This window comes from Sinocyclocheilus rhinocerous, unplaced genomic scaffold, assembly GCF_001515625.1.
Source record: "Sinocyclocheilus rhinocerous isolate Xijiao unplaced genomic scaffold, SAMN03320098_v1.1 scaffold886, whole genome shotgun sequence".
NCBI lineage: Eukaryota > Metazoa > Chordata > Actinopteri > Cypriniformes > Cyprinidae > Sinocyclocheilus > Sinocyclocheilus rhinocerous.
Genome location: NW_015631204.1, coordinates 681,010 through 708,039, shown reverse-complemented (window position 1 = coordinate 708,039; position 27,030 = coordinate 681,010). Strand labels below are relative to the sequence as shown.

The 27,030-nt window shown below is 37.6% G+C and overlaps 1 protein-coding gene across 1 annotated transcript; it reads left to right on the top strand.

The window, feature by feature from the left end:
- Positions 1–296: 296 nt before the first annotated feature.
- On the top strand, positions 297–27,008 carry LOC107741670 (versican core protein-like). Its single transcript, XM_016554439.1, has 15 exons — positions 297–542; positions 1,412–1,485; positions 2,973–3,383; positions 7,294–7,468; positions 7,563–7,690; positions 8,739–9,032; positions 12,119–13,081; positions 15,246–17,894; positions 18,080–18,193; positions 18,292–18,405; positions 23,055–23,213; positions 23,657–23,739; positions 24,601–24,745; positions 24,832–25,014; positions 26,295–27,008. Exons 1-15 carry the CDS (start codon positions 397–399, stop codon positions 26,426–26,428), a joined length of 5,772 nt encoding a protein of 1,923 aa, XP_016409925.1. The 5' UTR covers positions 297–396; the 3' UTR covers positions 26,429–27,008.
- Positions 27,009–27,030: the final 22 nt, after the last annotated feature.

The window sequence follows — 27,030 nt, the reverse complement described above, 5'->3', positions numbered from 1 at the left end:
ACTGTGAATGTTCAGTGCATATCTAAGCTGTAAAATGAATACTCATTTCATTTGCGAAGTTGAATCGAAGACTGTCTCTTATGTTAGCTCCCACGGGCGCGTGCAGTTTGGATTTTGCGCGAAAATGTTCCAAGATTCCGCAATGCATTCATAATAAAGTTAGTCAGAGAAACAACTAACTCATTTGTTTTTAATTACTTATAACCCAACCTACATGTTCAAGCTAACTGATCAGTGAATCAAGGTCCAGTTTGCACCAGCTCGAAGAGCGCAGAACATCTCCGTTCATCTTCAGCAGGATGCATCAGATTCTTTTTTGGGTGGGCACTTTCTGCCCCTCCTCTGGAAACTGACGAAATCATGGGTGGACATGGAATTTGAACTTGCTGCCGGCTCATGTCTCCAGTCTTTCCGTGGGCACCAGGGAAAGAAAGAGCACTGAAGTCTGCTGCTCACTATTGGAGCATCAGAGATATTTGCACTTTTTTGCGAAGGGTTGCATTTGGAGAATCAGGAATAGCCAAGACTGCCTACAGGAAAACGTAAGTTCTATTCTATTCTATTAAAAACAATGATGTCCTAATTGATAAGTGATGAATATTACTATTATTTCACATTAACAAGTCCTTTGCTGTGGTTAATGTCCATTGCATCTTAATTTGACCATGTTCTGCTCGCCGTCTTTTGATATTAGAGCAGATTTTACCTCAGTGCATCTCTTTGTTTCTCATTTGATTGTGTTGTCAGAGCTTGTCTGTCGCCCTGAAGCTTTGTTTGCGTTTGACATCTTCTCAGTGGAGATCCACTTATCATTATCTCATCACTATCATTGTAACACCAGCTCTGCTTTAATGCTGATAACTGAGAATGTGAGCTTTGGATTCATTTTCAGAAAAGCTTTTCGTTTGGTCTGGTGTGATTGATCGGTCTTCATTTGCACGCGCACTCGTGCTGGAGATTTTCACGGTGATTGTTGCGTGAAGGTGCTTTATATATCGCTCTCTAGTGTTTGATAGTGTGTACTATATAGGGCGTGTGTGACTGTCACCACAGCTGTCACAAAATGATCTTTGTGTTTCCGAGGAATGAGTAAAGTAGGACTGTCCAGTATATTAAGATGGAACGTATACATCCTTTTTAACCGCTAATTATGAATGAAGCTTTCATAAACACGTTCTGTGTCTGATGGCAAAGCCATATATTGAAATGATAAAGGGAGACAGGAGAGCAAACAGACAGTGGGTGTCTAAAGACCCTGTTGGACCTGGAACAAAGACATAGACGGACATTAAACACAGGCAGTTTGACAACCAACCCACGTTTAAGAGTAAACTGTAGCTGCAAACGCAAAACGAACTAAACTCATGACTGGCTTTTACCAAATGAAAAGCTTTTATGTATTTATTTACAGAACTGAGATGTTATTGGACGTTAAGCACATCCTCTGGTTGGTCTGCGCCTGCAGCGCTGCTGTAACCAACGATGGTGAGTTTTGGAGTGTTTTAAGGCGTTTTTTTAATTCTTTATTCTCATTAAAATGATAAACTTCTGTCCAAACCTTTAAAACTAGGTAAACGCTATAGGGATGCAGTGATGTTAGTATTCTAGCTGATAAGCCAGTTATCATTTTCATTTGATGGACGATATCGATCCGTGGAAGATATTCAAATTATCAGGATAAAACATTTGCATGTAATGGCCGATAACAGTTAAATGGCAGATATTCCAATTTGATACTATTTTTCATTTAAATGATAAAAGTGAATTTAGGCATCACAACATTATCTATGATATGAAAAATATTCATATTATTTACATTTATGCATTTAATGCTTTTATCCAAAGCAGAGGAACAAATATGCCAACCATTTGTCAAAGAATCAACACTCTAAAAATGCTGGGTTGTTTCAACCCAACTTTGGGTCAAATATGGACTAACCCAACTTTTGGGTTAAAAATGTAATGTAAAAATTTAACCCAGCGGTTGGGTTAGTCCATATTTGACCCAAAGTTGGGTTGAAACAACCCAGCATTTTTTAGAGTGAACAATTGATTAACTATATAAATATAGTGTATGGAGTACTAAAAATATTCATAAAATCAATGTTATTTATTATAATAGTTGTAAATATTATAATAAATATTATAATTAAATATGTTCTAATATTAGCCTAAATATTTTTTTTAATTTGTTAAAGCTTATATTTATTGGTGTTATTAAAGTATTAGTGTTTTTAGTGTTACATGATGACAAAAGTAACTGAACTTAAAATTAGGAGAAATGAGTGTGCACATTATGTAAAATCAACTAATACAATGATATATTTAAAAAAAAAAAATCTGTAATATCGGTCAGTAACCGATATGAAATGCATCCCTTGTAATCATTGTAAACCAATAGCAATCGCTCAGCACTTCCTGTGTCGTGTGCTAAACGACTACTTCCTGTCTGCTACAGTGTTATTTTAGTTTCGCTGATGTACTATTGGTTTTTGTTAACATTTTGAATTATAATTCGAATATCAAAATATTAAAATATTTTTAATTTTAGTTAACATTTTAGTAATTTTTTATATCGTTTTCATTCTGTTTTAAGGTTAGTTTATAGTTATTTTTGTACTTAAACTTTTTTATTTAAGCTAGATGCCATTTATTATTTTTGTTTAGTTAGTAATATTCTAAGTTTAATTTTTTTAGTTAATACTTATTTAATTTCACGTAATGTTTTTTTTTATTATATAGTTTTAGTTAACGATAATAGCCCTGGTCTGCTATAAGTGACTAGTACTGTATGAGAGATGAACTGCAATGTTTTTGGTTTATATAACTGTTATGTTTCTATTAATATCGTAATTAAGCAGTATGGTTAAAATATTCAGTCTCAATGGAAGCAGAACACTTGAGTGTTGTTTCAAAGCTTCCAGCAGATGATATTCTGACGTTCCTCTCCTCCATCTGCTTCTTGTTTGCAGACTCCGCTCGTAGGATGAGGGTGGAGAGGAGTTCTCCGGTGAAGGGCTCGCTGGCGGAGCAGGTGGTCCTGCCCTGCTATTTCTCCATCCTCCCGCCTCCTACCGGCAGCTCCAGCACCTCCACCACTGCAGCCACGGCCACGGCCTCCAGCGCCCACCCGGACCAGCTCCGCATCAAGTGGACTAAACTCGTGGGCGATGAGGAAATCATAGTGATTGTGACCCAGAATGGGTTCCTCAAGATCGGGCCGGAGTTTAAAGGCAGGGTATCGATTACCAGCCACTTTGAAGATGTGGGCGACGCGTCTCTGACCATAGAGAGGCTCAGGGCCAGTGATGCGGGCGCTTACCGCTGCGAGGTCATGCACGGCATCGAAGACACCCAAGAGTCCGTCTCCCTGAATGTCAGCGGTCAGTCATTCTCTATGCAAATTATGAAAGGAATACATGTTCCTGGTTGAACTGTAATCATATGAACCTCCAATTGCCAGTCAGTTTTGTTACAGAACAACTACTTTTCAGGAGTTTCTTCTGGAGTTAAAATTAGTTTAAAAATGCTATTTATAAAAAAAAATTATATTATTTATTAAATGTATAAATACTGTGTACTGAGTATTAAAATATCATAATTAATATATAATATTAAAATAATGTTTAAAATTATTATAATGAGTAATTTATTACTATGAAAAATTAATTTTGAGATTTGCTAAAGATTAGATTTATTTTGTATATTTATATAATTACTGTATATTTTTAGATTTATAGATGTTATTAAATTATTAGTGTTTAATAAAAAATTAAACAATAAAGGTAATCTAAATGTAAAAATAGAGGAAATTAGCATGTTAAATTAAATATTTAAATTATAATATTATAATTAAATATTCATTAATACTTATCACATATTATAATTAAATATTCCCTATTTTTTTATATTATTTCAATGTTTTATTTGTTAAGTGATCTCACTTTTTATGATCCAATTAAGTCTGGCCCTACATTTATCTCACATTTCATCTGGAAATATAATATATTGTTGTTTGTAATATATGGTCTTTTTAAATATTAGACTTCAAAGGTAGTTTATATTTAAAAATCGAGGTAATGAGCATGCAAAATGTAATATTTTGACTAATAATATTATAATTATATATTAATTAATACTTATTAAATACTGTAATTAAATGTTAATTAATATTATTATTATTATTATTTTAAGATTTTAACTTGAAATGAGGCCAATTTTCATGATCCAGTTCAATCTTGGCCTAGATTGTTCATGTTATTAAAGTAAAATGGGTTGCGAAATAATGTATGACTTGAAAATATTAACACTATTTATTTAAGTGAAATTGTTCATATTATTTATTAAATATTATATTAATTTATATTAAATATTCACTTTGATATTTGCAAATTATTTGATCATTTTAGACACGTACAATTATATTTTTTGATTTATCAGTGTTATTAAATTATTATTGTTTTTAAGGATGAGACTACAATGGTGATCTAAACTTAAAAATAGGGGAAATGAGCATGCAAAATATTTTTTTTCTTTACCATGATATATACTATATATATTTTCTCATGTTTCATGCGGATATATATTTATCAGTATGTCACGTTGCAAAGTCAAATGGTGTTTCTTTAACTTCCTTCAGCAGGATTCCCATTGACAGCAATGGCTCTCAGATGTGCTGCACTTTTTTACTCTCGTAAGCACATGTGATGATGCAGTTAGTCATCGCTAGCCAAAATGGAACAGTGTTCCTGTCAGGAGGCAAGAGGGGGGAAGATTATTTTGCATTAGAGTCTGGAAAAATCACTTTCAGAGTCTGGATTTCCCTCGAATCTTGACAAGGCCCTATTGTGTTTCTAAGTAATAGAAAGGCAGGGTGAATGATTTGTGTTTTAATCAATACAAGAAAATGTTAAAGCTTTTTTTTTTTTTTGGTTCCTTGAATGACTGCATTATGAACGAATGTCTGAAAAATCATTCAAGAAACAGTTTTCTTGCAAGACAGTGCCATGCAAAGATTGAAAGTATACAGTGTATTCAAACATACACTTTTTGAATGTGTATGCACAACACTCAAACATTATACATGCAGTATTAAACCTGAAACATTCATCCAACAGAAAAAGTGAAAGAAACTGCTAAAGATCTTATAGGTGTATTTGTTGTGCAAACGTGTAAGACATGAGCACATCTGGCTCAGGTGAGACGCTGCTGTTGGAGTGTTTGTAGGCCCATAGAGAGCCGTGTGCCTTCAAGCCAAATACACTCAATGCCCTCTTTTGGGGCCCGGGCAGTGATGATTGCTACTCAAGGTTAGCGCCTACCCAAAAAACACACTGCCATCCCTCTGAGGAAAGAGCATTCAGAACCTGGCACGTCAGCCAGCAGCTCTGCTAATGTACCCAAAAAAGACTAGAAAAGCCCATAAAAGGGCAAATAACAGAGGCATACTGCATGACCTCTTCTGAGCCTTATTAGTAGTGTTTGCTAAAGCAATGATCACTAGTACTGTTGCTCATTTGTGTTACAGTATTACATTTAACATGTAATTCCGCCTGTTTATTATGAATATATGATTTATGAATTTTTGTCCCCACTCCCCCCCTTTTAATTTTATTTTTCATTTGCAAACCTTCTTCTAAAAGTTGTGTGCATAAATGTATCCACTTTCTTTAGTAATTAGTAATTCGTTTTTGGAATTAATTAGTTTTTGTAATTTTGTGTGTGTGTGTGTGTGTATATACAGTATATATACAAAAACTAAATTAACAATAAATATATTTTATCATTTTTTTTTTTTTTTGTTGTTGTTTTATTTTGTTTCATGATTTAGCTGTTAGACAGTTAGCACAGTAAAATTCTCTTAGAATTTATATTTTATTTTTAATTTTATTTATTTATTTGATTTGATTAATTTGCATGCTTTATCCTTCTTGAAAATGTTGCATCCATAAATTCATTCTTTTTTTTTATTCATACACATGCAGATGGATGTCTTTGGCCATTCCACTGCATCATGCACCATTTTTTCCCTTTCTTTCTTTTCGAGCAATCTGCCGTAATCATAGTGTTTTCAAGATATCCAGCTTTTAAAATCTTGTGTTAAGATCTGTCTGCCTGTTTTTGAGCACTCACAGATCATATACAAACCTATTTTGAAGACTTTGAAGTTATGTCAGATAATTGCCTTTTAGCACCATTTAGGGATACTGTACAGGAAAATAGTTCAAATGAGTGTATAAAGAGTGGAGCGATAAAGTCAGTTTTGATATTTTGATGCTGTGTAATGCTGTGAGAGCAATTACTATTCAGATCATGTTCAGTATTTGACACGACAGGTTCCTAAATAGCTGAACAATACAATGATTCTTCATTTTTGCCGGACAACAGCTTGTTGTTGTGGCTGAAACTGTCAGTGTTCAGTACAAAAGCAGCCCTCTTGCCCATTTGTTGTTAGATGTCCGAGACTTATCATTTGCACTTATATATTGTTGCTCTTTTGTTAGTTTTGACTGCTTTTATTGTCCTCATTTGTAAGTCGCTTTGGATAAAAGCGTCTGCTAAATGACTAAATGTAAATGTCTAAATGTAGATGATATGCATATCATGTGACCATATGACCACCTGACTTGAGGGAAAATCAAATTGTTGAATAAATACATTACCATTGAAAAGTTTGCGGTTGGGAGGACTTTTTTAAATGTTTTTGAAAGACATCTCTTAAGCTCACCAAGGCTGCACTTATTTATCAAAAAGTACAGGATAAACAGTTATATTGTGAAATATTATTACAATTTAAAATAAATGTTTCCCATTTAAATATATTTTAAATAAAAATGTATTCCTGTGAGGCAAAGCTGAATTTTCAGCGTCATTACTCCGGATCCTTCAGTAATCATTCTAATATGTTGATTTGCTGCTTAAAAAAAACATGTATTATTATCAACATTGAAAAAAAAAAAAGATTTGCTGCTTCGTATTTCTGTGGAAACAGCGATACATTTTTTTTTTCAGGATTCTTTGATGAACAGAACAGAAAAACCGTGTTTATTTGAAATAGAAAGCGTTTGATATTCTAAATATATTTAGTGCCACTATAGATCAACTAAATGCATCCTTACTGAATAAAAGTATTCATTTCTTTCTAAAACCCCACAATTTTGAACTGTAGATGGTGGTCTTGTCAGGTATACAAAATATTAGTGTTTCACAAACAAAAACATCCAAACTGCTATGTAAGATTCGATCAAATGAGTTTACCTTTGGTTCATGAGCTTGATTTCTGTTTCGTCGCAGGTGTTGTGTTTCATTACCGCTCCAGCACCAGTCGCTACACTCTAGATTTCGAGCGCGCCAAGCAGGCCTGCATTGATGTGGACGCCACCATCGCCACCGCAGAGCAGCTTCATTCAGCCTACGAGGACGGATTTGACCAGTGTGACGCCGGATGGCTGGCCGACCAAACCGTCAGGTGCTTTCTCCAGCTCCAGACTCGAAGCTATGACATGCTATGTATGTTTGAATATTACTGATGTGAGAAGCGCATCTGGGGTTGTTCTCCACAGATACCCCATAACCAGGCCGCGTGAAGGCTGCCACGGCGATATGATACTGAGGCCAGGAGTCAGGTCATACGGACTCAGAAATTCCTCTGAAACGTATGATGTGTACTGCTATGTAGGAAAACTGCAGGGTAAGTTTAGAAATCAGCGGGTTTCTCCTCACTTGAAACACACGAGAGACTCACGCTGTGTTCACGTCGTGTCAGAATTACTATAATTATGAGATGACAGTTTGGAAAGTCTGCTCTGAGCTGTTCAGAAATTACTTGTTTCTATGGCAATGTAGAAATAGTTGTTTTTTTCATTGCAGTAATGAGAATTTGAAGGGAAAATGTCTCAATGTGAAAAATCTTAATGGTGCACATATATTACATTTATTATATATTGATTTATTTTTTAATCAATCAATCCATGTTTGGCTTTATTGGTGAGTGGTAATTTACTATATTCTCTTGAAAAATGTATGTCTTCATTTAAAAAAAAAAAAAAATCCTAAAAAATGATTGGGTGAATCTCATGGAAATAGTTATTAAATTATAATATAAAATTATATTTTCAAAAAGAAAAATATAACAAATTTTACTATAATGTACAAATACTTGTATTGTTTTTTTTTTAAACAATACCGTTATTTAATCACATTTTTCACTATAAAAAATACAAATATAATTTTTTCATTACAGTAATGAGAATTTGGAAGGGAAATTTGACATGAAAACAAAAATCATAAATGTCCACAAATATTTATTTATTTATTTATTTTATTTTTTTGAAGAATTTTTAAATAAAATAAATAGAAATAGATCCATGTGTGGCTTTATTGGTGATTATAGCAATCTAATTTAATTGCATCGGTAAATTACTTATATATTGTTTTGTAAAATGTCTTGATCATGCAAATCCTAAAATTTATTGGGTCACCCCGACATTGAAAGGAAAAAAGAAATTAAGAACAAAAGAAAAATATAACAAATATTACCTATATATATATATATATATATATATATATTTTATTTATTTATTTATTTATTTTTATATATAAATAATAAATGTATTTTTATTTTAATAAATAATAAATGGTTATATTTAAAGTTTGTAGAATTGCAGTCTGGGATTGCCTTATTTGTTATGAATGTGCACTGGACAAAAGGTGATGTGTTATTGTGTGTGTGATCTCAGGTGAGGTGTTTTTCACTGCTGCTGATGCTAGGATGACTCTAGCTGAGGCCAGGGAGGAGTGCGAGAGACAGGACGCAATTTTAGCGTCTCCAGGTCACCTGCATGCAGCCTGGAGGGCCGGCTTGGACCGCTGTGACTTCGGCTGGCTGTCTGACGGCAGCGCCCGCTACCCCATCTCTCTACCCAGACAGCAGTGCGGCAGAGGACAGCTGGGCGTGAGGACAATGTACCGCTTCCTCAACCAAACCGGATTTCCTTTACCGAGCGAGAAGCTGGGAGCTTTCTGTTTCAAAGGTAAAGTATGTCTTCAATAAACGCTCATGACAAAAAAACAAAAACAAATCCTTAAAACTTACTGCGTGAATCACACAGAAACTTCACAATCCAAAGAAGAAAAGAAGAAATTATTCATTCACGTTTATTACTATAGCAAATTTGACAAAAAAAACTCTGTTGACTGATGTGATTTCAAATATATCAGCAAGATTTTTAAAATAAGCTATTTTTCATATTTTCATAAAGAAAAGTAAACCAGTTTCAAGGTGCATTAGGCAAGAAATATTACCAATACTTTTATTGTTTTATTTAAACTGTTTTGCTGTGATATCATAACAGCTGTGACTCTGAGCGGACCTTTCCTCTCTCTCTGCTAGCTGGGTGGAAGCAGAATAATTCGTTCTCTCCAGGGCGTCCTCAGATTTCATCTGTTAAACCTCTGTCCTACGTCTAGCTCAAATTTGTGCCTTAAAACGGCAAACTAACTGACCTGTTTTCAGGTCAATTCCGCTGCCCACAACGACTACGGCCTTTGAACCCCGTAACTGTCCTGCTGGGGGTTGTTGAAACTCTCCGTCTGTGCAACCTCAGTCGTCACTCGAGAGGGAAAATGGAAACAGGCCACACAAAAGCAGCGCTTAACATGCATTTAATCCGATTTTACATTGGGTATCTCCTTTTCACCCCCTTCCTCCAGGGATTTTGTGGCTTTCTTGTAAGCTGCGGCTTGTTTTATGTAACCGGTCTTGAAGCACTTCTCTTAAATGGACTTCTACCGCAGAGTACCGCAAAACAAACAAAAGCACCCTGGATAGGCCAAAAAAGAGCACGGAGGGCAAGAGCGCCCCACTATAATATATAAACAAGTGCCAGTGGGGGGATGTGGCTTCCTCTTGTGCTGTTTCAAGATCACTGGGGTTTTATAAGGGAAAAAGATGCCTGATGTTTTACATCAGAGGCGCTGCATAGAAAAGAGGACACATCCCTAACGTCTAACAGCTGGCTCTTGTGTGTCCACACACTGAGTCAGAGACAAAGAAGCACTGAGATACCCTTGTCATTAGCAAAAGTGGGAGGCTTTTGTCATATTGTCATAGTATTCAGGTATTTTATATTCTCTTAGCCTGTTCATGACATGTGCAGGCTTAAAGAAAGATGAAGATAGATCTACTGTTCAGATGAAGAGACTGAAGGAAGCAAAGATGGGTGTGGGCTTTTGTCTGTCCACAACACTCTGCATAACTTTAGCATTATGCATCTGAAATGCTTCTTGTGTAAAACCGGATTTAAAAGAACATAAATTATCAAATGCAGTGAAAGAACAACAATTGGTGGTTAGTACTGAAAACAAGCGTTTTGTCACATAAGTCAGACCAAACTCTCAGTGAAATGCTTCTAAGAACATGCAATAGATAGAAATCAGTTTTTTTTTCAATAGGTTGTACATTCAACATATTGAACAGACATTGTTTAAAAGTTTGGGATTGGAACGATTTTGTAATGTTTTTGGAAAAAGTCTCTTATGCTAACCAAGGCTGCATTTATTTAATTAAAAAAAAATGTGATAAATTATTAAAAATATTGTAAAATATTATTACAATTTCAAATGACTTTTTTCTATTGAAATATATTTTAAAATGTAATTTATTCCTGTGATGCAAAGATGAATTTTCAGCATCTTTACTCCAGTTTTCAGCGTCACATGATCCTTCAGAAATCATTCTAATATGCAGATTTGCTGAAACAATTCAATCCTGCTTAATTTTCTGCAGAAACCGTGAGGCATATTTTTCAGGATTCTCTGATTAGAAAGTTCCAAAGAACTGCATTTATTTAAAATAGAATCCCTTGTCACTTTTGATCTCCTTGCTGAATACAATTTATTTAAAAATAAAAAATGCTGACCCCATAGTTTTGAACAGTAGTGTACAGTATGTCTATCTCTCCCAGCCTCTTTTTTATTGGAAAATTTTAATATAGCATCTAGCCTGGTCTTATAAGGTCTATAAGGACCTCATGTCATATTGTGTCACAGTGCTGCTGTCATTAAAGGAAAAGAAGTCACACCACATACTAAGACATTTTGAAATCCATGTATATTTTTTAATTCAGACAAAAAATAGAGGCCTTTTCACTTGTCCTTTCAGACTTTTGGACCCCCACTCTATTCCCCTGCATGCAGCCAGATTGGTGACTGCCATACATGTCATCATGAATGGTTTTAACGTGGTGTTGTTGAAACTCTCTGAGTCAAACCCTTGGAAGCCTGCCAACATGTCATACACACAGCAGCTATATGTGTATGAACAGACAAGAGTGAACATTATAGTGTCGTTAACTTGGCCATTTTGAGTTTTTATATAGGTCCATGAAAGTGTGTCAGAGCTAGCATGCATGTAGACAGCAGTGTTATGGTTTGATTTATTGATTGTGAGAATGAGACTACGTTGGCACTTACATTATGAAACATTCCAAGTGCACTTATTCAAGACTATTTACCTACTGGTCAGAGTCAAAATATGTGGTTAGGCAAAATGCAACCTAGCCAAAAATGTTCTGGAAAGGAAGCTAAAGTTTCGAAATAAATATAAACTGTCAGGTTCTACCCTGTCATAGTGCGTCATTTTCCCAAAATAACTCGTTACCAGCCAAAACAAATCCCTAAATACTTAGGCGATTCTGCTGTTATTGGCATTTTGTAGAAATATCTTGACTTTGCTGCCAGCCATTGCACTTACTTGGTCAATATTAATAGACTGAGGGCTGTGTCTTATTTAGGATAAAACTCCAAAAGTATTCTACAGTGCTCACCTTAATAACACCTCATAAAAGTGACAGTTTCGTCTATCACAATTTAATGCATAGAGACATATAGGTTGACGATGTGGCACTTTCAAAATTTCTCTGTTTGTTTGGGCAGTCTGACTTGTCAGTAAATTGTATAAATATGGGTCAGACAAGCTGAAAAATTGAAGCCATTCACAATTGAAAACCATTATTTTGTAATTCAATCTGTTGCCACTAAAGCTACACACTTCACCTTGAAAAGTATTTACAAAATGCTTGGTCAAAATTAAATTTTTTCCTTTTCTCTCTGTTCTCAGGATGGGATCCCACAACTGTACCCCCAGCTGGACCCACAACACCTCCGGTTCTCATAGACAGCCATCTAATCTCTTCCCTTAAAGCAGTCTCTTCTATGCCAGCCCATGGCACCACAGAAGAGCCACCATACATGTTCTCTGCAAGCATGGCTCCACGTGACAGAGGCACTCCTGAAGCGTATCCCTCTGCTAAAGCCATTGCTGTTGTACCAACTGAAGCTGAGAGAAATTTGGATATGGAAACCACAACATTTAATGACTATGAAGACAAAGACAGCTCCTTGGTGCAAGGGGTACCCCATAGTGTAGATAACTACTTTGCTGTCCAGTTACCCTCAGCTACACCTACCACACCTGAAATGCCACATTATTCAGATTCAGTCTCTTCTATGCCAGCCCATGGCACCAGAGAAGAGCCACCATCCATGTTCTCTGCAAGCATGGCTCCACGTGACAGAGGCGCACTTGAAGCGAATCCCTCTGCTGAAGCCATTGCTGTTGTACCAACTAAAGCTGAGAGAGTTTCGGATATGGAAACCACACCAGTCCCTACTACACCTGAAATGCCCCATTATTCAGATTCCTTCTTCTCTATCCAGATTCAACGTCAGTCCACCGCAGGGAACATGCATCCTGGTTTGAAAACTCCGCATGGGGGAGACAATGATGTGGAGGGTAGCAGCAGTGGTGACATGGATACTTCTGGGAGTGTGATTCCTACTTCACCTGTGTTTACTACAGACTTGCAAGGAGATCCAGACAAGCCAAAAATTGTGTACAAAGAGGATGAAACCACAGCAAACATGACTGAAGGAAGTCTGGACTTGGCTGAGTCCACTTTGCTAACCCCAGATTTAAGTAAAGTGAACTTGCACAGCCAACAGATTGATGCCAAGAAGGACGATGACTTTCCACTGGGCATCAATGTGTTCATATACAACATTACGCAGAGAAATCAATCAGGTAGGTCAGATGGAAGTGTCATACACACAGCAGATATATGTGTATGAACAGACAACAGTGAACATTATAGTGTCGTTAACTTGGCCATTTTGAGTTTTTATATAGGTCCATGAAAGTGTGTCAGAGCTAGCATGCATGTAGACAGCAGTGTTAGGGTTTGATTTATTGATTGTGAGAATGAGATGACGTTGGCACTTACATTATGAAACATTCCAAGTGCACTTATTCAAGACTACTACTCTACTGGTCAGAGTCAAAATATGTGGTTAGGCAAAATGCAACCTAGCCAAAAATGTTCTGGAAAGGAAGCTAAAGTTTCGAAATAAATATAAACTGTCAGGTTCTACCCTGTCATAGTGCGTCATTTTCCCAAAATAACTCGTTACCAGCCAAAACAAATCCCTAAATACTTAGGCGATTCTGCTGTTATTGGCATTTTGTAGAAATATCTTGACTTTGCTGCCAGCAATTGCACTTACTTGGTCAATATTAATAGATCCGCATGGGGGAGACAATGATGTGGAGGGTAGCAGCAGTGGTGACATGGATACTTCTGGGAGTGTGATTCCTACTTCACCTGTGTTTACTACAGACTTGCAAGGAGATCCAGACAAGCCAAAAATTGTGTACAAAGAGGATGAAACCACAGCAAACATGACTGAAGGAAGTCTGGACTTGGCTGAGTCCACTTTGCTAACCCCAGATTTAAGTAAAGTGAACTTGCACAGCCAACAGATTGATGCCAAGAAGGACGATGACTTTCCACTGGGCATCAATGTGTTCATATACAACATTACGCAGAGAAATCAATCAGGTAGGTCAGATGGAAGTTCAGACAATTTCGTCTATGCAAAGTTCAAAGTATGTGCAAAAAATTTCACTTAGTATGTGCAAAAAGTTCATATAGAAGCTAATTTTACCAGAGCAAGACAGTATCCAAGTATACAATACATTGACTTCTTGAACCAGTTTTGCTTGTCCTTTCCTATTTTGGTGTGGCAGTGTTTTTCTGTGATTGTTGCATGTCCAAAGCAGCATGTTGTAAATGAGTGACTTGGTTTAGGAAACACTGAGATGCAAAATGAATGTAGATCTTGGCTAAAGAGAGGCCACATTTGGCTCTGTCGAGACGCCTACTGCTGTCTTGCAAACAAAAGATTTGGACTTGGTCCTTTGATTTCATGCAATTGCTTTAATATTTGGTTTGTGCCAAATCTTTACCTCATCCAGAAGTATAGCTAAACTAGTGGTGCTGCCTATATGCATAAAGAAGAGAAGAGAAACAGATCTTCCATGACTTCCCATGACCTTAATTGACTTCCCGTGTTGCTGGAAATAGTGATGACTGAGGTTGATAAACATCTGTAAATAGACTGCAGCCAGTGTTCCTGTCTTGTAGGTCCTGTGGGTCGACATTAATCAGTTGACCCATTTATACTGTGTGATACTTTTAAAGGGGCACCTACTCTCGTAAAACATCAAGGAGAGACAGGTTTTGGTTGTGAGAAAGAGTAGCTCTCAAAGCCACAGACAAATGCCTCCCAGGTCAAATGGCAAAGCCCCTTAAAACAATCAGAGAGGTAATCACTGCAAGCTAATTGCTTTTCCTTACCTCGTCCAGTCTACAGATCATGTTACCATGTGTGGCTGCTAGTGAATCCACCAAAGAAAAAATAATATTTTGTTATGTATGTTATTGAGGACTTGAGGATGTAGTAAAATTTCTGGCTATATTTCACACATTTTAACTGCGTAATGTAACAGTAGTTGGAATCACTTTGTTTAATTTTGAGCTATTTAAAAATGAAAAGGGTCTTGTAATTTTGCAGTATAGTGACTTTAGGGTCTCACAGGGACAAATCACTGAATAGAATTAATAATAAGCTTTTCTCTGAATATAAGTAGGGCCATTACTTATGTAAAAACAATTAGTAATATCTTGACTGCCATAATCATAACTGACGTGAGGGTTTTATTTGCCTCAACTGAGACTCTAGCTATTAAGTGGAATATATATGCAGTGCTAGTGTCTAAGATGTCTATAAAGTCATTTGAAAAATTGGCAACATGAGGCTTTACAGTAGATTATTTTTGATAAGCGTTTGGCTCAGTATAAACTAACTCACTTAGGTGTGTGTAATGTCTTTTCATTTTTTGTTTGCAGTTGATGCTTTTGATACTAAAGCACTTGATGCTATTCTAAAATTCCTTGGAGAACCAGGGCTTTCTACTCCACTTATAACGGCTGGTGAAAGTGAGCCACCTTTAGGCAGTGGAGACCTTATAGGTGAAACATCAGCTTCTGTTACCATCACGCCAAAAGTGAGTTTCATTAACGGAAAGCACGAGTTGACTCTGAAACCAGATACTGACCAAACTCAGGAGGCTAGAGGAGACCAGTTTGACACTGCTATCCCACCAACAGAAAAAAACATCCCCGATGATGAGATAGAAATACTTACGGAGGATGCTGAAGGCACCACATCTTCCCCTGAAACAGACGAATCTGGCTCAACAACCAGAAGCCAAACTGAGCCTCATTTCTCAACAAAGAGCTTGGAAAGTAGAACCATGACAGAGCTGCCCACATTTTCAACCAAATCTCCAAGCCAGGAAATGACCCCACAAGCCATATCATTAAGCATGCACGAAGAAGGTTCGGGGATGCGCACAACAGATGATGATGAGGAACTGACCGCCTTGGAAGGTTCTGCGGATGACACACTTCCAGCAACTAATGACCCATTTGTGGTGGCTACCGACGAGACTGAAATAGCTGAAACAGAGAAGACTACACCGGCATTTGGGGTTGACTGCAATACCAAAGGACCAATTGTTACAACTCCAGAAGCCAGTACTGTAGAAATGAAGACAACAGAGAACAGAAAAATGAAACCAGAAACAGAAGATTTTGAGGGCTCAACCTCCACTGAAGACGAGGGCTCGGGACAAGATATATATGCAACAGAAGAATCAAAACACACAACTTTATCTCCATCTTTCACTGTTTCATCTCACAGCTTTACAAGTTCCTTAACAAGTGCTCATCCCAAAGAGCCAAGGCAACCTGTTAGTTTAGTTTTGCCCAGTACACAGCCTACGATTCGGGTGGTTTCAACTTTTCAAACAGAGGCAATCTCAGAAGAAAGCACTCCTTATATTACACACTCTGAGAAAGACCAAGACACAAGTACAACTAAGAGTCCTTTATTGGTGCCTGAGATTGAAAAAGATGTAAGTACAATCTTCACCATCTCTGAGGACATCAGCTCTGGTGATCAGCCAACTGAAGCATTCTCAAAACAACCTTTCTCTGCAACTACTGTTCCATCCCTTCTCATTCAACAAACTGAAGAAATGAGCGTTGGTGCATATGATGAAGCAACTAAAGTATTTGAAGGTTCTGCAGAAGACACAACACCATTGATTTTCACTAGTGTCCAAACCCAAACAAAATTCACAACCCAAAGTTCAGAATCCACCATTCTGCCCACGGATAGTCTTAGAGCAGTAATGTCTTCCTCCCAAGAAACTGTTCTAATCCAAAAAACACCTTCAGAAGAGGCAACCACCTCGGTGCAGTCATCAGGGACTTCAGGCTCCCAAGAAACTGATTTAATCCAAGAATCACCTTTAGAAGAGACAACCACCTCAGTGCAGTCATTAGGGACTTCAGGCTCCCAAGAAACTGATCTGATCCAAAAATCACCTTCAGAAGAGACAACAACCACAGTGCAGTCATCAGGGACTTCAGGCTCCCAAGAAACTGTTCTGATCCAAGAATCACCTTCAGAAGAGACAACCACCTCAGTACAGTCATCAGGGTCTTCAGGCTCCCAAGAAACTGTTCTGATCCAAGAATCACCTTCAGAAGAGACAACCACCTCAGTGCAGTCATCAGGGACTTCAGGCTCCCAAGAAACTGTTCTGATCCAAGAATCACCTTCAGAAGAGACAACAACCTCAGTGCAGTCATCAGGGACTTCAGGCTCCCAAGAAACTGTTCTGATCCAAGAATCACCTTTAGAAGAGACAACCACCTCAGTGCAGTCATCAGGGACTTCAGGCTCCCAAGAAACTGATCTGATCCAAAAATCACCTTCAGAAGAGACAACAACCACAGTGCAGTCATCAGGGACTTCAGGCTCCCAGGAAACTGATCTAATCCAAAAATCACCTTCAGAAGAGACAACAACCTCAGTGCAGTCATCAGGGACTTCAGGCTCCCAAGAAACTGATCTAATCCAAAAATCACCTTCAGAAGAGACAACAACCTCATTGCAGACATCAGGGACTTCAGGCTCCCAAGAAACTGTTCTGATCCAAGAAACACCTTCAGAAGAGACAACCACCTCAGTGCAGTCATCAGGGACTTCAGGCTCCCAAGAAAGTGATCTAATCCAAAAATCACCTTCAGAAGAGACAATCACCTCAGTGCAATCATCAGAGACTTCAGAAGAGATAACACAAGAAATATCACTTTCTACATTTGGATTCTCAACGGAGAAGCCTCTCACCTCATTTACCCAAGTTTCCAGTTATCCCACCACCAGTGTTGCTACAGACTTAAATGTGAAAGAGCCAGTTCAGGTCTTGGATAGGGCAACTACTTCTGCTACAGAAGATGTTTTCACCACCCCCAAAGCCACAAGAACTGTGGCATTTGAAGAGAATGTTGTAGATTATGAAGATGTGGCGGGTCCCTCAATTGTTGAAGGACAACCACCATCCAGGGAAGAGTTCACCACAAGAAAACCAGAAGTCTGGAGAGATTCCAGCTACACTGTTGAGAGCCATATGGAGGATTTGCAAGGTACAGTTCCACATAATATTTTTGTAACTCACATTGTATATTGCTTATCTTGTGTAGTGCTGTATTGGTAATATCGATAGTTCCTTTCTTGAGGTTTACAAAATAATTGAATTACTCTGCGTTGTAGTCCACTTATCCATAATGGACTTGTCCATCCACTAATAGATGTTACTTTGTTATTTTAGGTCTCACACTTTGCTCTGTCAGTGTGTGTGAAAATGGTGGAACTTGCTATTCTAATGGAAAAGGAAACAAGTGTTTCTGCATGCCTGGATACAGTGGGGAACATTGTGAAAATGGTTTGAAGCCTTTAATATTTGCAGATTTATTCACTTTCGATTAACACGTTTAGAGTTTCTAAGTAAAGTAAGACATTTTCATATTGTAATTCCTCCAGACGTTGACGAATGCCAGTCAAACCCTTGTCGCAATGGAGGAACATGCATTGATGGGTTAAACTCTTTAAGTTGTGTCTGTCTGCCCAGCTATTCAGGACCCCTCTGTGAGCAAGGTATGAAATCAACACTAACATGATGCTATACAGTTGTTTTATTGGGCTTATATATGAAATTCTTGAAGGACTGTTTTTTTTGGGCAACTAACTGTGGACTGTTGCATGATAGCAAGTTGCTGAGTGATTTTATCACGTCACGCTAACGCATAATGCCTATTGTATCTTCTGGTTTATTTTTGAAATGTCGCAATGATTGCATATTTTAAACATTTATCTGCATGATTGCCTGATAGGTTTCCATTATAAGTGGAAGAAAATATAACTCTTAAAATATTGTTAGGAGCTGTTGGATGAAATATGTTATGATTTAGGGTGCTAGTTTCTAAAAAGTGAGCTATGGCTGTTTAATAAATCCACCGAAGCAAATTGTATACATTATAGCGGTCAGTCCAAACAGTTAGAATGGGCAAACCAAACCACAAAGTTCACCACATCTGGCAGGCTTCATCCTCCAGAGGGTGTGCGGTATGGTGTCCATAGGAATGAAAGCACATTTGTGCCAACAATAGGGTTCAGAGAAAAGGTCACGGAGTCAGTGACAGTACTGCCTCTTCCCTTACACCCACCACACTTCTCACAAATGCTGAGCAATTCGATGAGCCGTTGCAGAGCCAGCTGACTTACTTGGCATGGTCCCAGGAACATTAGTGTGACTATGTAAATGATGAGTACATTTTCCTTTAGTCGCCTCGTCATACTTATCCAGGCATGACTTGAGTAGGTCCCACATTTAGGTTGTGACTTTTAGAAGACTTTGGAAACTAATTCAAGCCAGCTTGAAATGACGTTTGCAAAACACTGAACTTCTGTAATGTGTGTATTTTAGTGGAATATTAAGCAGAAAATTATTTGATTGGGTTGAAATTGACATGTCTTGCTATGATATTATTAGCAGTGCTTGCTAAGGCAATAGCAATAGACCGGCTTAGATCTACATCTAGTTGCATTGAAAATTGGGTTCAGAGAAAAGGTCACGGAGTCAGTGACAGTACTGCCTCTTCCCTTACACCCACCACACTTCTCACAAATGCTGAGCAATTCGATGAGCCGTTGCAGAGCCAGCTGACTTACTTGGCATGGTCCCAGGAACATTAGTGTGACTATGTAAATGATGAGTACATTTTGCTTTAGTCGCCTCGTCATACTTATCCAGGCATGACTTGAGTAGGTCCCACATTTAGGTTGTGACTTTTAGAAGACTTTGGAAACTAATTAAAGCCAGCTTGAAATGACGTTTGCAAAACACTGAACTTCTGTAATGTGTGTATTTTAGTGGAATATTCAGCAGAAAATTATTTGATTGGGTTGAAATTGACATGTCTTGCTATGATATTATTAGCAGTGCTTGCTAAGGCAATAGCAATAGACCGGCTTAGATCTACATCTAGTTGCATTGAAAATTCTGTCATTGATTACTCACTCTCATGTCGTTACAAACCCGCAAGACCTTTATTCATCTTCAGAACACAAATTTAGATATTTTTGATGAAATCTGAGAGCTTTCTGACCCTCCATAGAGAGCAATGTAACTGAAATGTTCCCAGACCCAGAAACATTGAACATTGTTAAAATTATCCATGTGACATGTTCATGTATATTTTTGGTTATTTGTACACATAAAAGTATTTTTGTAGCGTCATAAAAATTACAGTTGAACCACTGATGTCTCATGGACTATTTTCACAATGTTCTTAGTATGTTTCTGGGTCTGAGAACATTTCAGTTACATTACTGTCTATGGAGGGTGAGAAAGCTCTCGAATTTCATCAAAAATATCTTAATTTGTGTTCCGAAGATGAACAAAGGTCTTACGGGTTTAGAATGACATGAAGGTGAGTAATTAATGACAGAATTTTCATTTTTGGGAGAACTATCCCTTTAATAGTCTAAACTTTATTTTTTAAAAGTCAGTTACATAAAAGGCAGATTGGTATAATTTAAATCCCAACAGTAAGACTGATTACCATTTGGTTAACTGCTAGATGTTCAGACTAGTGGTTCTTGAGAGACAGCCTTAACATGGTGGCTATGTTTATGCAACTGGAATATCTTAAAGACATGGGAGTGGATCTAATAAGTAACCACTTAGAATACCCTAGCAACCACCTAAAATTCCAAAGCAACCACAAAGCAATGTGCTTAAACACCACTGAGAAGACTTTAGCAATCCTATAGCAACTGAACTGTGTACAATAAAACCAAGGACATAATTTTTGGTCATTTTTGGTTGGTTTGTTGGATATCATGATCTAACAATAAACTATTTTTAACAGCATTTAATAATCGAGCATGATGTTAATTTATACAAACGGAAATGTTAAATACTGTATGTATTAGTATACTGTATGCAGAAGTTAAGCTTAAAGGATGCTTTAAAAGTGTTTTTCCTTGTTTTTTTGTGTTAGCTATTGATTTACAGAACTAATGTGAGCATTAGTTATGTTACCTTATTGTAATATGATACCAGGTCTTCATATTATCTTTCAACTATTACATGAGGCTTGAAGGGGGAACAAAGTAGGTGCCAAATCTGCTGTCACTCTGATGATTTAGTCTGGTGATTGGCTTGCCATTGTTCTATGTAGGCTTTGATATGCATTAAATGGAAATAAAAATTAATAATGTGAGGTTTCAAATCACATTTGCATACAGTGAGAGTCTTCTTGGCATTCAGGTTGAGCCTTGTTTCACAGTTAGTTTTCATTACCCATCAAAATGCTCAGTGAAGCACTTCAAATATGAGAACATCCCTTTTGGATGGTCTGTTGTGGTTTTAACTATGACAAACAACTCGTAAAAAAAGAAAACTCTGAATCTCTTTTCACATGGCTGTGGACAGTCTTTGAGGATTATGAAGTCAAGCCATTCTCCTCTGATGACGTGAAGCAGGGCTGGGATTGATTCTGACAAGGGTTTCTTGGCCCTTCTTTGCTGTTCCCTCACTTGTGAAGGTGAAGACCCTTAGGACTCTGGGAAGGCGACTGTGATTGGCACAAGGGTCTTTACTGTGAAAGCAGCTGGAATCAATTAATGCATCACAATTTGTCCAAGAGGCTCGTGGAGACAAACCACAGTATAGAAACTCCCAAACACCTGACTCCATCTCACGTAGGACTTTCCCTGCAATGAAAATAATCAGTTGACTTATGAATGAGAGCCACGTTTTCACTTTGAAGAGAGCTATTAACCTTCTCAGGACTTGACATTTACGCGCACTCGCACAGGCTTGACGGTCATGTTGGGCGTTGGTCCCCCAATGGATTGGTTCCAGCTTCATACAAAATATTGCTGCCATTAATCAGCAGAGCTAATCTTCTCCATGCATAAACATCACCTCTGAGGACATCTGTTTTCTCAGGCTTTTTAGCCAAAGATCAGGGGAAATCGTAAAAAGTTGAACTCTCGCTTTTCACGTAATGTAAAAAATAACCTTATTTCACATTTAATACAGTTGTGTTTAATCAGTGAAGCTGAATTTGGACCTTTGGTGATGAAGTTGAAAATGTTTCATCCGAAGCTGCTGCATTAAACCTTGCGATAGTGTGATAAATACAGTATTTTAGCCAAACAGCATGAGACAGAACTGAACTGAACTGACAGAACTGGAAACCAGAACCTTGTCGTTTTATTATTTATTTCTGACAAAGAGCCAAAGTTGCATGTAACCGCCAGTTTCTAGACACTGACTAGTGGTTAAAGTAGTTTTCCTGATTCGATCCATTGTTACTTCTAGGTCTCGCAAAATAAGTAGGCAATTTAAAAACCACCAAAGTCATGGATATTTTGTTAATATTTGCTCTGACCATAATTTCACTACCATTTTTTTTTTTTTACTAAATGCTATGCATCATGACATATTACACTTGGTCAATTCGGTTAAAATATTTGTTGTGATTTAACATGGCTTTAAAAAAATATGCAACTTAAGACAACTGAAATTGGAGGAACAATTTACATTCTCAAGTAGATTGAAGATTTGGATATTATTGTAGCAATTATAATAGATTTTCAGTGGCGCTTGCTAATGTACGTGCACTATGCTACGAAAGCAGTTCTGATAATCTACTGGACATTCAGGGCAAAGGACGAAGCGAGCACATAATAGTACGTAATCAGTTAAAGAAAACAGCACTATGGGCCGTGTGTCTGAGATGATTTACTTGGCCTCATTTACTGGTGTTTTCTTTCCAGCCTCATTAGATGTCATTGTTTGCATTTAGCTTTCACACTGAGCACTGCGGTCATTGGGGGGTTTCAGTCCAAGCAAAATGTTGATGATCCTCATTGTATGGCATAGAAGAAAAAGTGCTTTGCACTAGGTTAACCCAGTTAATGGCCGAACTCAAAACAGACACGGTTCTGTGTGTCTATTCTGCACCATAACCGATTCTACCTGATCTGAAAGACAGGCTTGTTTATGGTTAATGCTGAAGAAAATGGGTACAGATTCAATCATGAGACGTCTTTACTTTGATAAACTATGGGCACTGTGATGCTGCCTGTAGCTGTATCATGATGAATTACAAAAGCATCTGCCATTTGAATTTGGATGCACTGATATGGCTAACATTATGGATGCTATCCAAAGTTTTGCTGTTATCCTCATTTGTAGGCTTCTCATGTTTCAATGTCATTCAATCTTTCAGATACGGAGGTTTGTGACTTTGGCTGGAACAAGTTTCAGAGCCACTGCTATAAGTACTTCACACACCGGCGGACATGGGAAGCAGCGGAAAGAGAGTGTCGTCTGCAGGGCGGTCACCTCACCAGCGTCCTGTCCCATGAAGAGCAGCTCTTTGTTAATCGTGAGTTTATGATTTTATAGAGTTTATGAATGGTATTGGCAAAGCAGACATCAGTCATTTTATTGCTCACTCTTGATAGGGCCTGAACAAACCATTAACTCTTTTACTTTGTTACTCTTTCAGTATTGTATAGAGTGCTGTAGATGACGTATTTTTGTAGGCCAAACCAGAAAAACTCTCAGACACCAACAAACGTTTTTAATTGTTCAGCATGATAATCTTCAGAATTGAACGCAACGTTTATGAATTCTAAAGCCTAAATGCAATTGGTAGAAGTACAAAGCTAAACGTAGGCTATAAAGGAACTAAAACATGTTTGCATGACATTTTCCCTGACAATCTGAGTTAGAATAGTTTGCAAAAGCATGATTCTAAACACAATGAGGCTGTAAAAGCAACTAGTTAAGCGTGATGTTTTATGTCCCGACGAAATTGTCTTGTAGGCTTGGGACATGACTATCAGTGGATCGGACTGAATGATAAAATGTTTGACAATGATTTCCGCTGGACTGATGGACACCCTATGGTAAGATGGGATTCATTATTTTGATCCTAAAATGTCTGTTTATTAGATGAACATCTGTGTTCCAGGTGACCATGAATTCAGATATTAAGATTCAGATACGAGTCATTTTTGGCGTGTTGTTTTTTTCCGGCCTGAATAAATGAGGTTGTTTGATCCTAAAATTAGTGCGAAGCAATTGTGCACACACAGTTATCAAAATCACAGTATAAAAATGTGTTCCATAAACCATAAGCTTAGATGAAGTAGATGAAGCTAATGCTAATGGAAAAGTTCTCACTTTAGCATTTTATCATTCTGTGTGGTATCACATAGAGGCACATCACATGAACTTTATTTATTTATTTGCTTTTTAAAATTGATTTCTGATCATTTATTTATTCATTTAGCTGTTTTATTCATCGTTTATTTACTTTTTTATTTGAGTGATTTTATTCATGCATTTTTATGTATGCATGTATTTATTTATTTCCTAAAATAGCATAAATCAGAATGCAAAACTGCTAATTTTGCAAATACTCAATTTTTGCAAAAACATTCAATTGATTTTGATGATCTTGCGTCATCATGCATATTTGATATTTATTTGATTTGTTGTATGCCTTTCTACATATGAAATGGGGCTTGAGTGTTTGTGTTCAACCCATGCAAATTGCATGCGGCAGTACATTTGATTAGAATAACGTAGCATCCCTTTCCCCCCATTTTATCAAGGTAAGTCCCATGTAACCCTGCCAGATGTGTATGGAGCACAGTCTATTTTGATTCTTCCATGTGATCTTTGCGCCCTCATGTGGGCACATGCAGTGGTGCAAGAGCAGTTGGAATAACACCCCCCCTCCCCCCTTTGTACTTTTGCACTAGCAATTTGAGAACTGGAGAGCGGGTCAGCCGGACAGCTTCTTCTCCACAGGCGAGGACTGCGTTGTGATGATCTGGCATGAGAGCGGCCAGTGGAACGATGTGCCGTGCAATTACCACCTGACCTTCACCTGCAAGAAGGGCACAGGTGAGACCTCCTCTTCCCCTCATCTAATCTACAGTGTCGCTCACTGTCAGCTCACTGTCTTTGACCTTCTTTTGCCTCTGTCTCAGTGTCCTGCGGTCAGCCTCCTGTCATAAAGGATGCCCAAATCTATGGCAGCATGAAGGCGCGCTATGAGATCAACTCTCTGGTCAGGTACCACTGCAAGGACGGCTTCATCCAAAGACACGTTCCCACTATCAGATGCCGAGAAGACGGCCACTGGGACAAGCCCAAAATCACATGCTTGAATCGTAAGTCACTGGCTCTGAATAAATAGATGTTTAGTGAAATCCAGTCATGAAATGCACTAGTATTATTTTAGTATTATTTATAATAACATTTTATATAAAACATTTTGAATTAGTCTTTATTTATATATTTTGATTTTGTTATGCTTTTGTCATTTTTATAATTGTTTTTATATATCTATACATTTATTTGTATATCAGTTATTTATTTCAGTTAGTTAATGTCTTACTCAAGTCAAGACATATTGAAATACATTTTTATTTTTAATTCCACTTTAAGGATTAGTTCACTTCCAGAATAAAAATTCCCTGATAATTTACCTAAACCCATGTCCTCCAAGAGGTTCGTGTCTTTCTTCAGTCGAAAGAAATTTTTCCAGCCAGCGGGTTGAAGGTCCAAATTGCAGTTTCAGTGCAGCTTCAAAAGGCTCTACACGATCCCAGCCGAGGAGTAAGGGTCTTATCTAGCAAAACGATTGGTCATTTTCAAAAAAATAAAAAAAATTTTTTAATTGATATACTTTCTAGACACAAATGCTCATCTTACACTAGCTCGACCTCACGCATTACATAGTCACATTGGAAAGGTCATGCGTGACATTGGCAGAAGTACCGGCCCAGTGTTTACGAAGCGAAGGTGCAAAAAAAGTCAAATGCCCTTTACAAAAAAAGGTAAAACAACAATGTCGGACGATTTTGAAGTAGAAGGAGAAAGTGAAATGGAGTTTTTCGACCTATCCTACCTTTTTGAACCGAGGTACACAGATGAAGAACTAACCATGCGTGACCTGTCCAATGTGATTTTGTAGTGCATGAAGTTGCGCATGCACATTGCAGAGCTAGTGCAAGATGAGCATTTGTGGTTAAAAAGTATACAATTTTTATTTTTTTTAGAAAATGAGCAATCATTTCGGTAGATAAGACCCTTATTCCTCAGCTGGGATTGTGTAGAGCCCTTTGAAGCTGCATTAAAACTGCCATTTGGACCTTTAGCCTGTTGGCCGCCATTGAAGTCCACTATATGGAGAAAAATCCTGGAATGTTTTCCTCAAAAAACTTTAATTTATTTGTGACTGAAGAAAGAAAGACATGAACATCTTGGATGACATGGGGCGGTGAGTAAATTATCTGGAAATTTTTATTCTGGAAGTGAACTAATCCTTTAAGAAAGAATGTCATGTGGTTTTGGATTGGAAGTGAGGACGAGGAAATAATGACAGAATTTTCATTTTTGGGTAAACTAACCTTTTGAATTAACATCTCTTTTTCCTTTTATTCTGCAGCATCTACCTACCAGAAGATGTATGCACACAAATATCAAAACAATAACTATTACAACAACAGTAAGAGACGCTATAGCGAGTCGACGCAGTACCGTCATGTCTGGTCAAAAACAGCAGATGATTCCAGACACTGATCTCCATCCAGAGCTACAGATGCTTCACGTCTACAGAGAAAGTCTAAAGGGGCGAAGCCAAACCATGTGCCTGATGAATGTTTTAGAGCCGAGAAGTGAATTACCCTGAGGGACTGCAAAAAAACACCATCACCCACCCACTGAGAGTGTACTTTGACTATGCAACAGTCAACATTGCATATTGTAATAATGTCTTAATGTTTTGACATGGGGAGGGGGGTTGAATGGGGGGTGAATGGTGACTGTTATTTAGTTTAATTCATCCATAACTTTTGCTTACGAAGAACTGGATTTCCTGTTCTCTCTGGCACAATAAGAGTGCACTATGGTACGAGCAGAGTATAAACAGAACAATTACAGTACGCAAGAGTAAAAGAACAATAGGCATTATATTGTTTCACATTGTGGTGAGGGGGGTTCAAAAGAGATGTCACGGGGCTGGAGGACAAACAATGCTGAAAGGACTGCAAATCATGACTGGAAAACAAATCTTCAACATCGTCTTCCCCGGCAGCATCCTCACTGGTTGTGAGGATTACTCAGATAACATCAAACGATTGTACACTCTCATAATCATATTCTCATATGGCATCAAAATATAT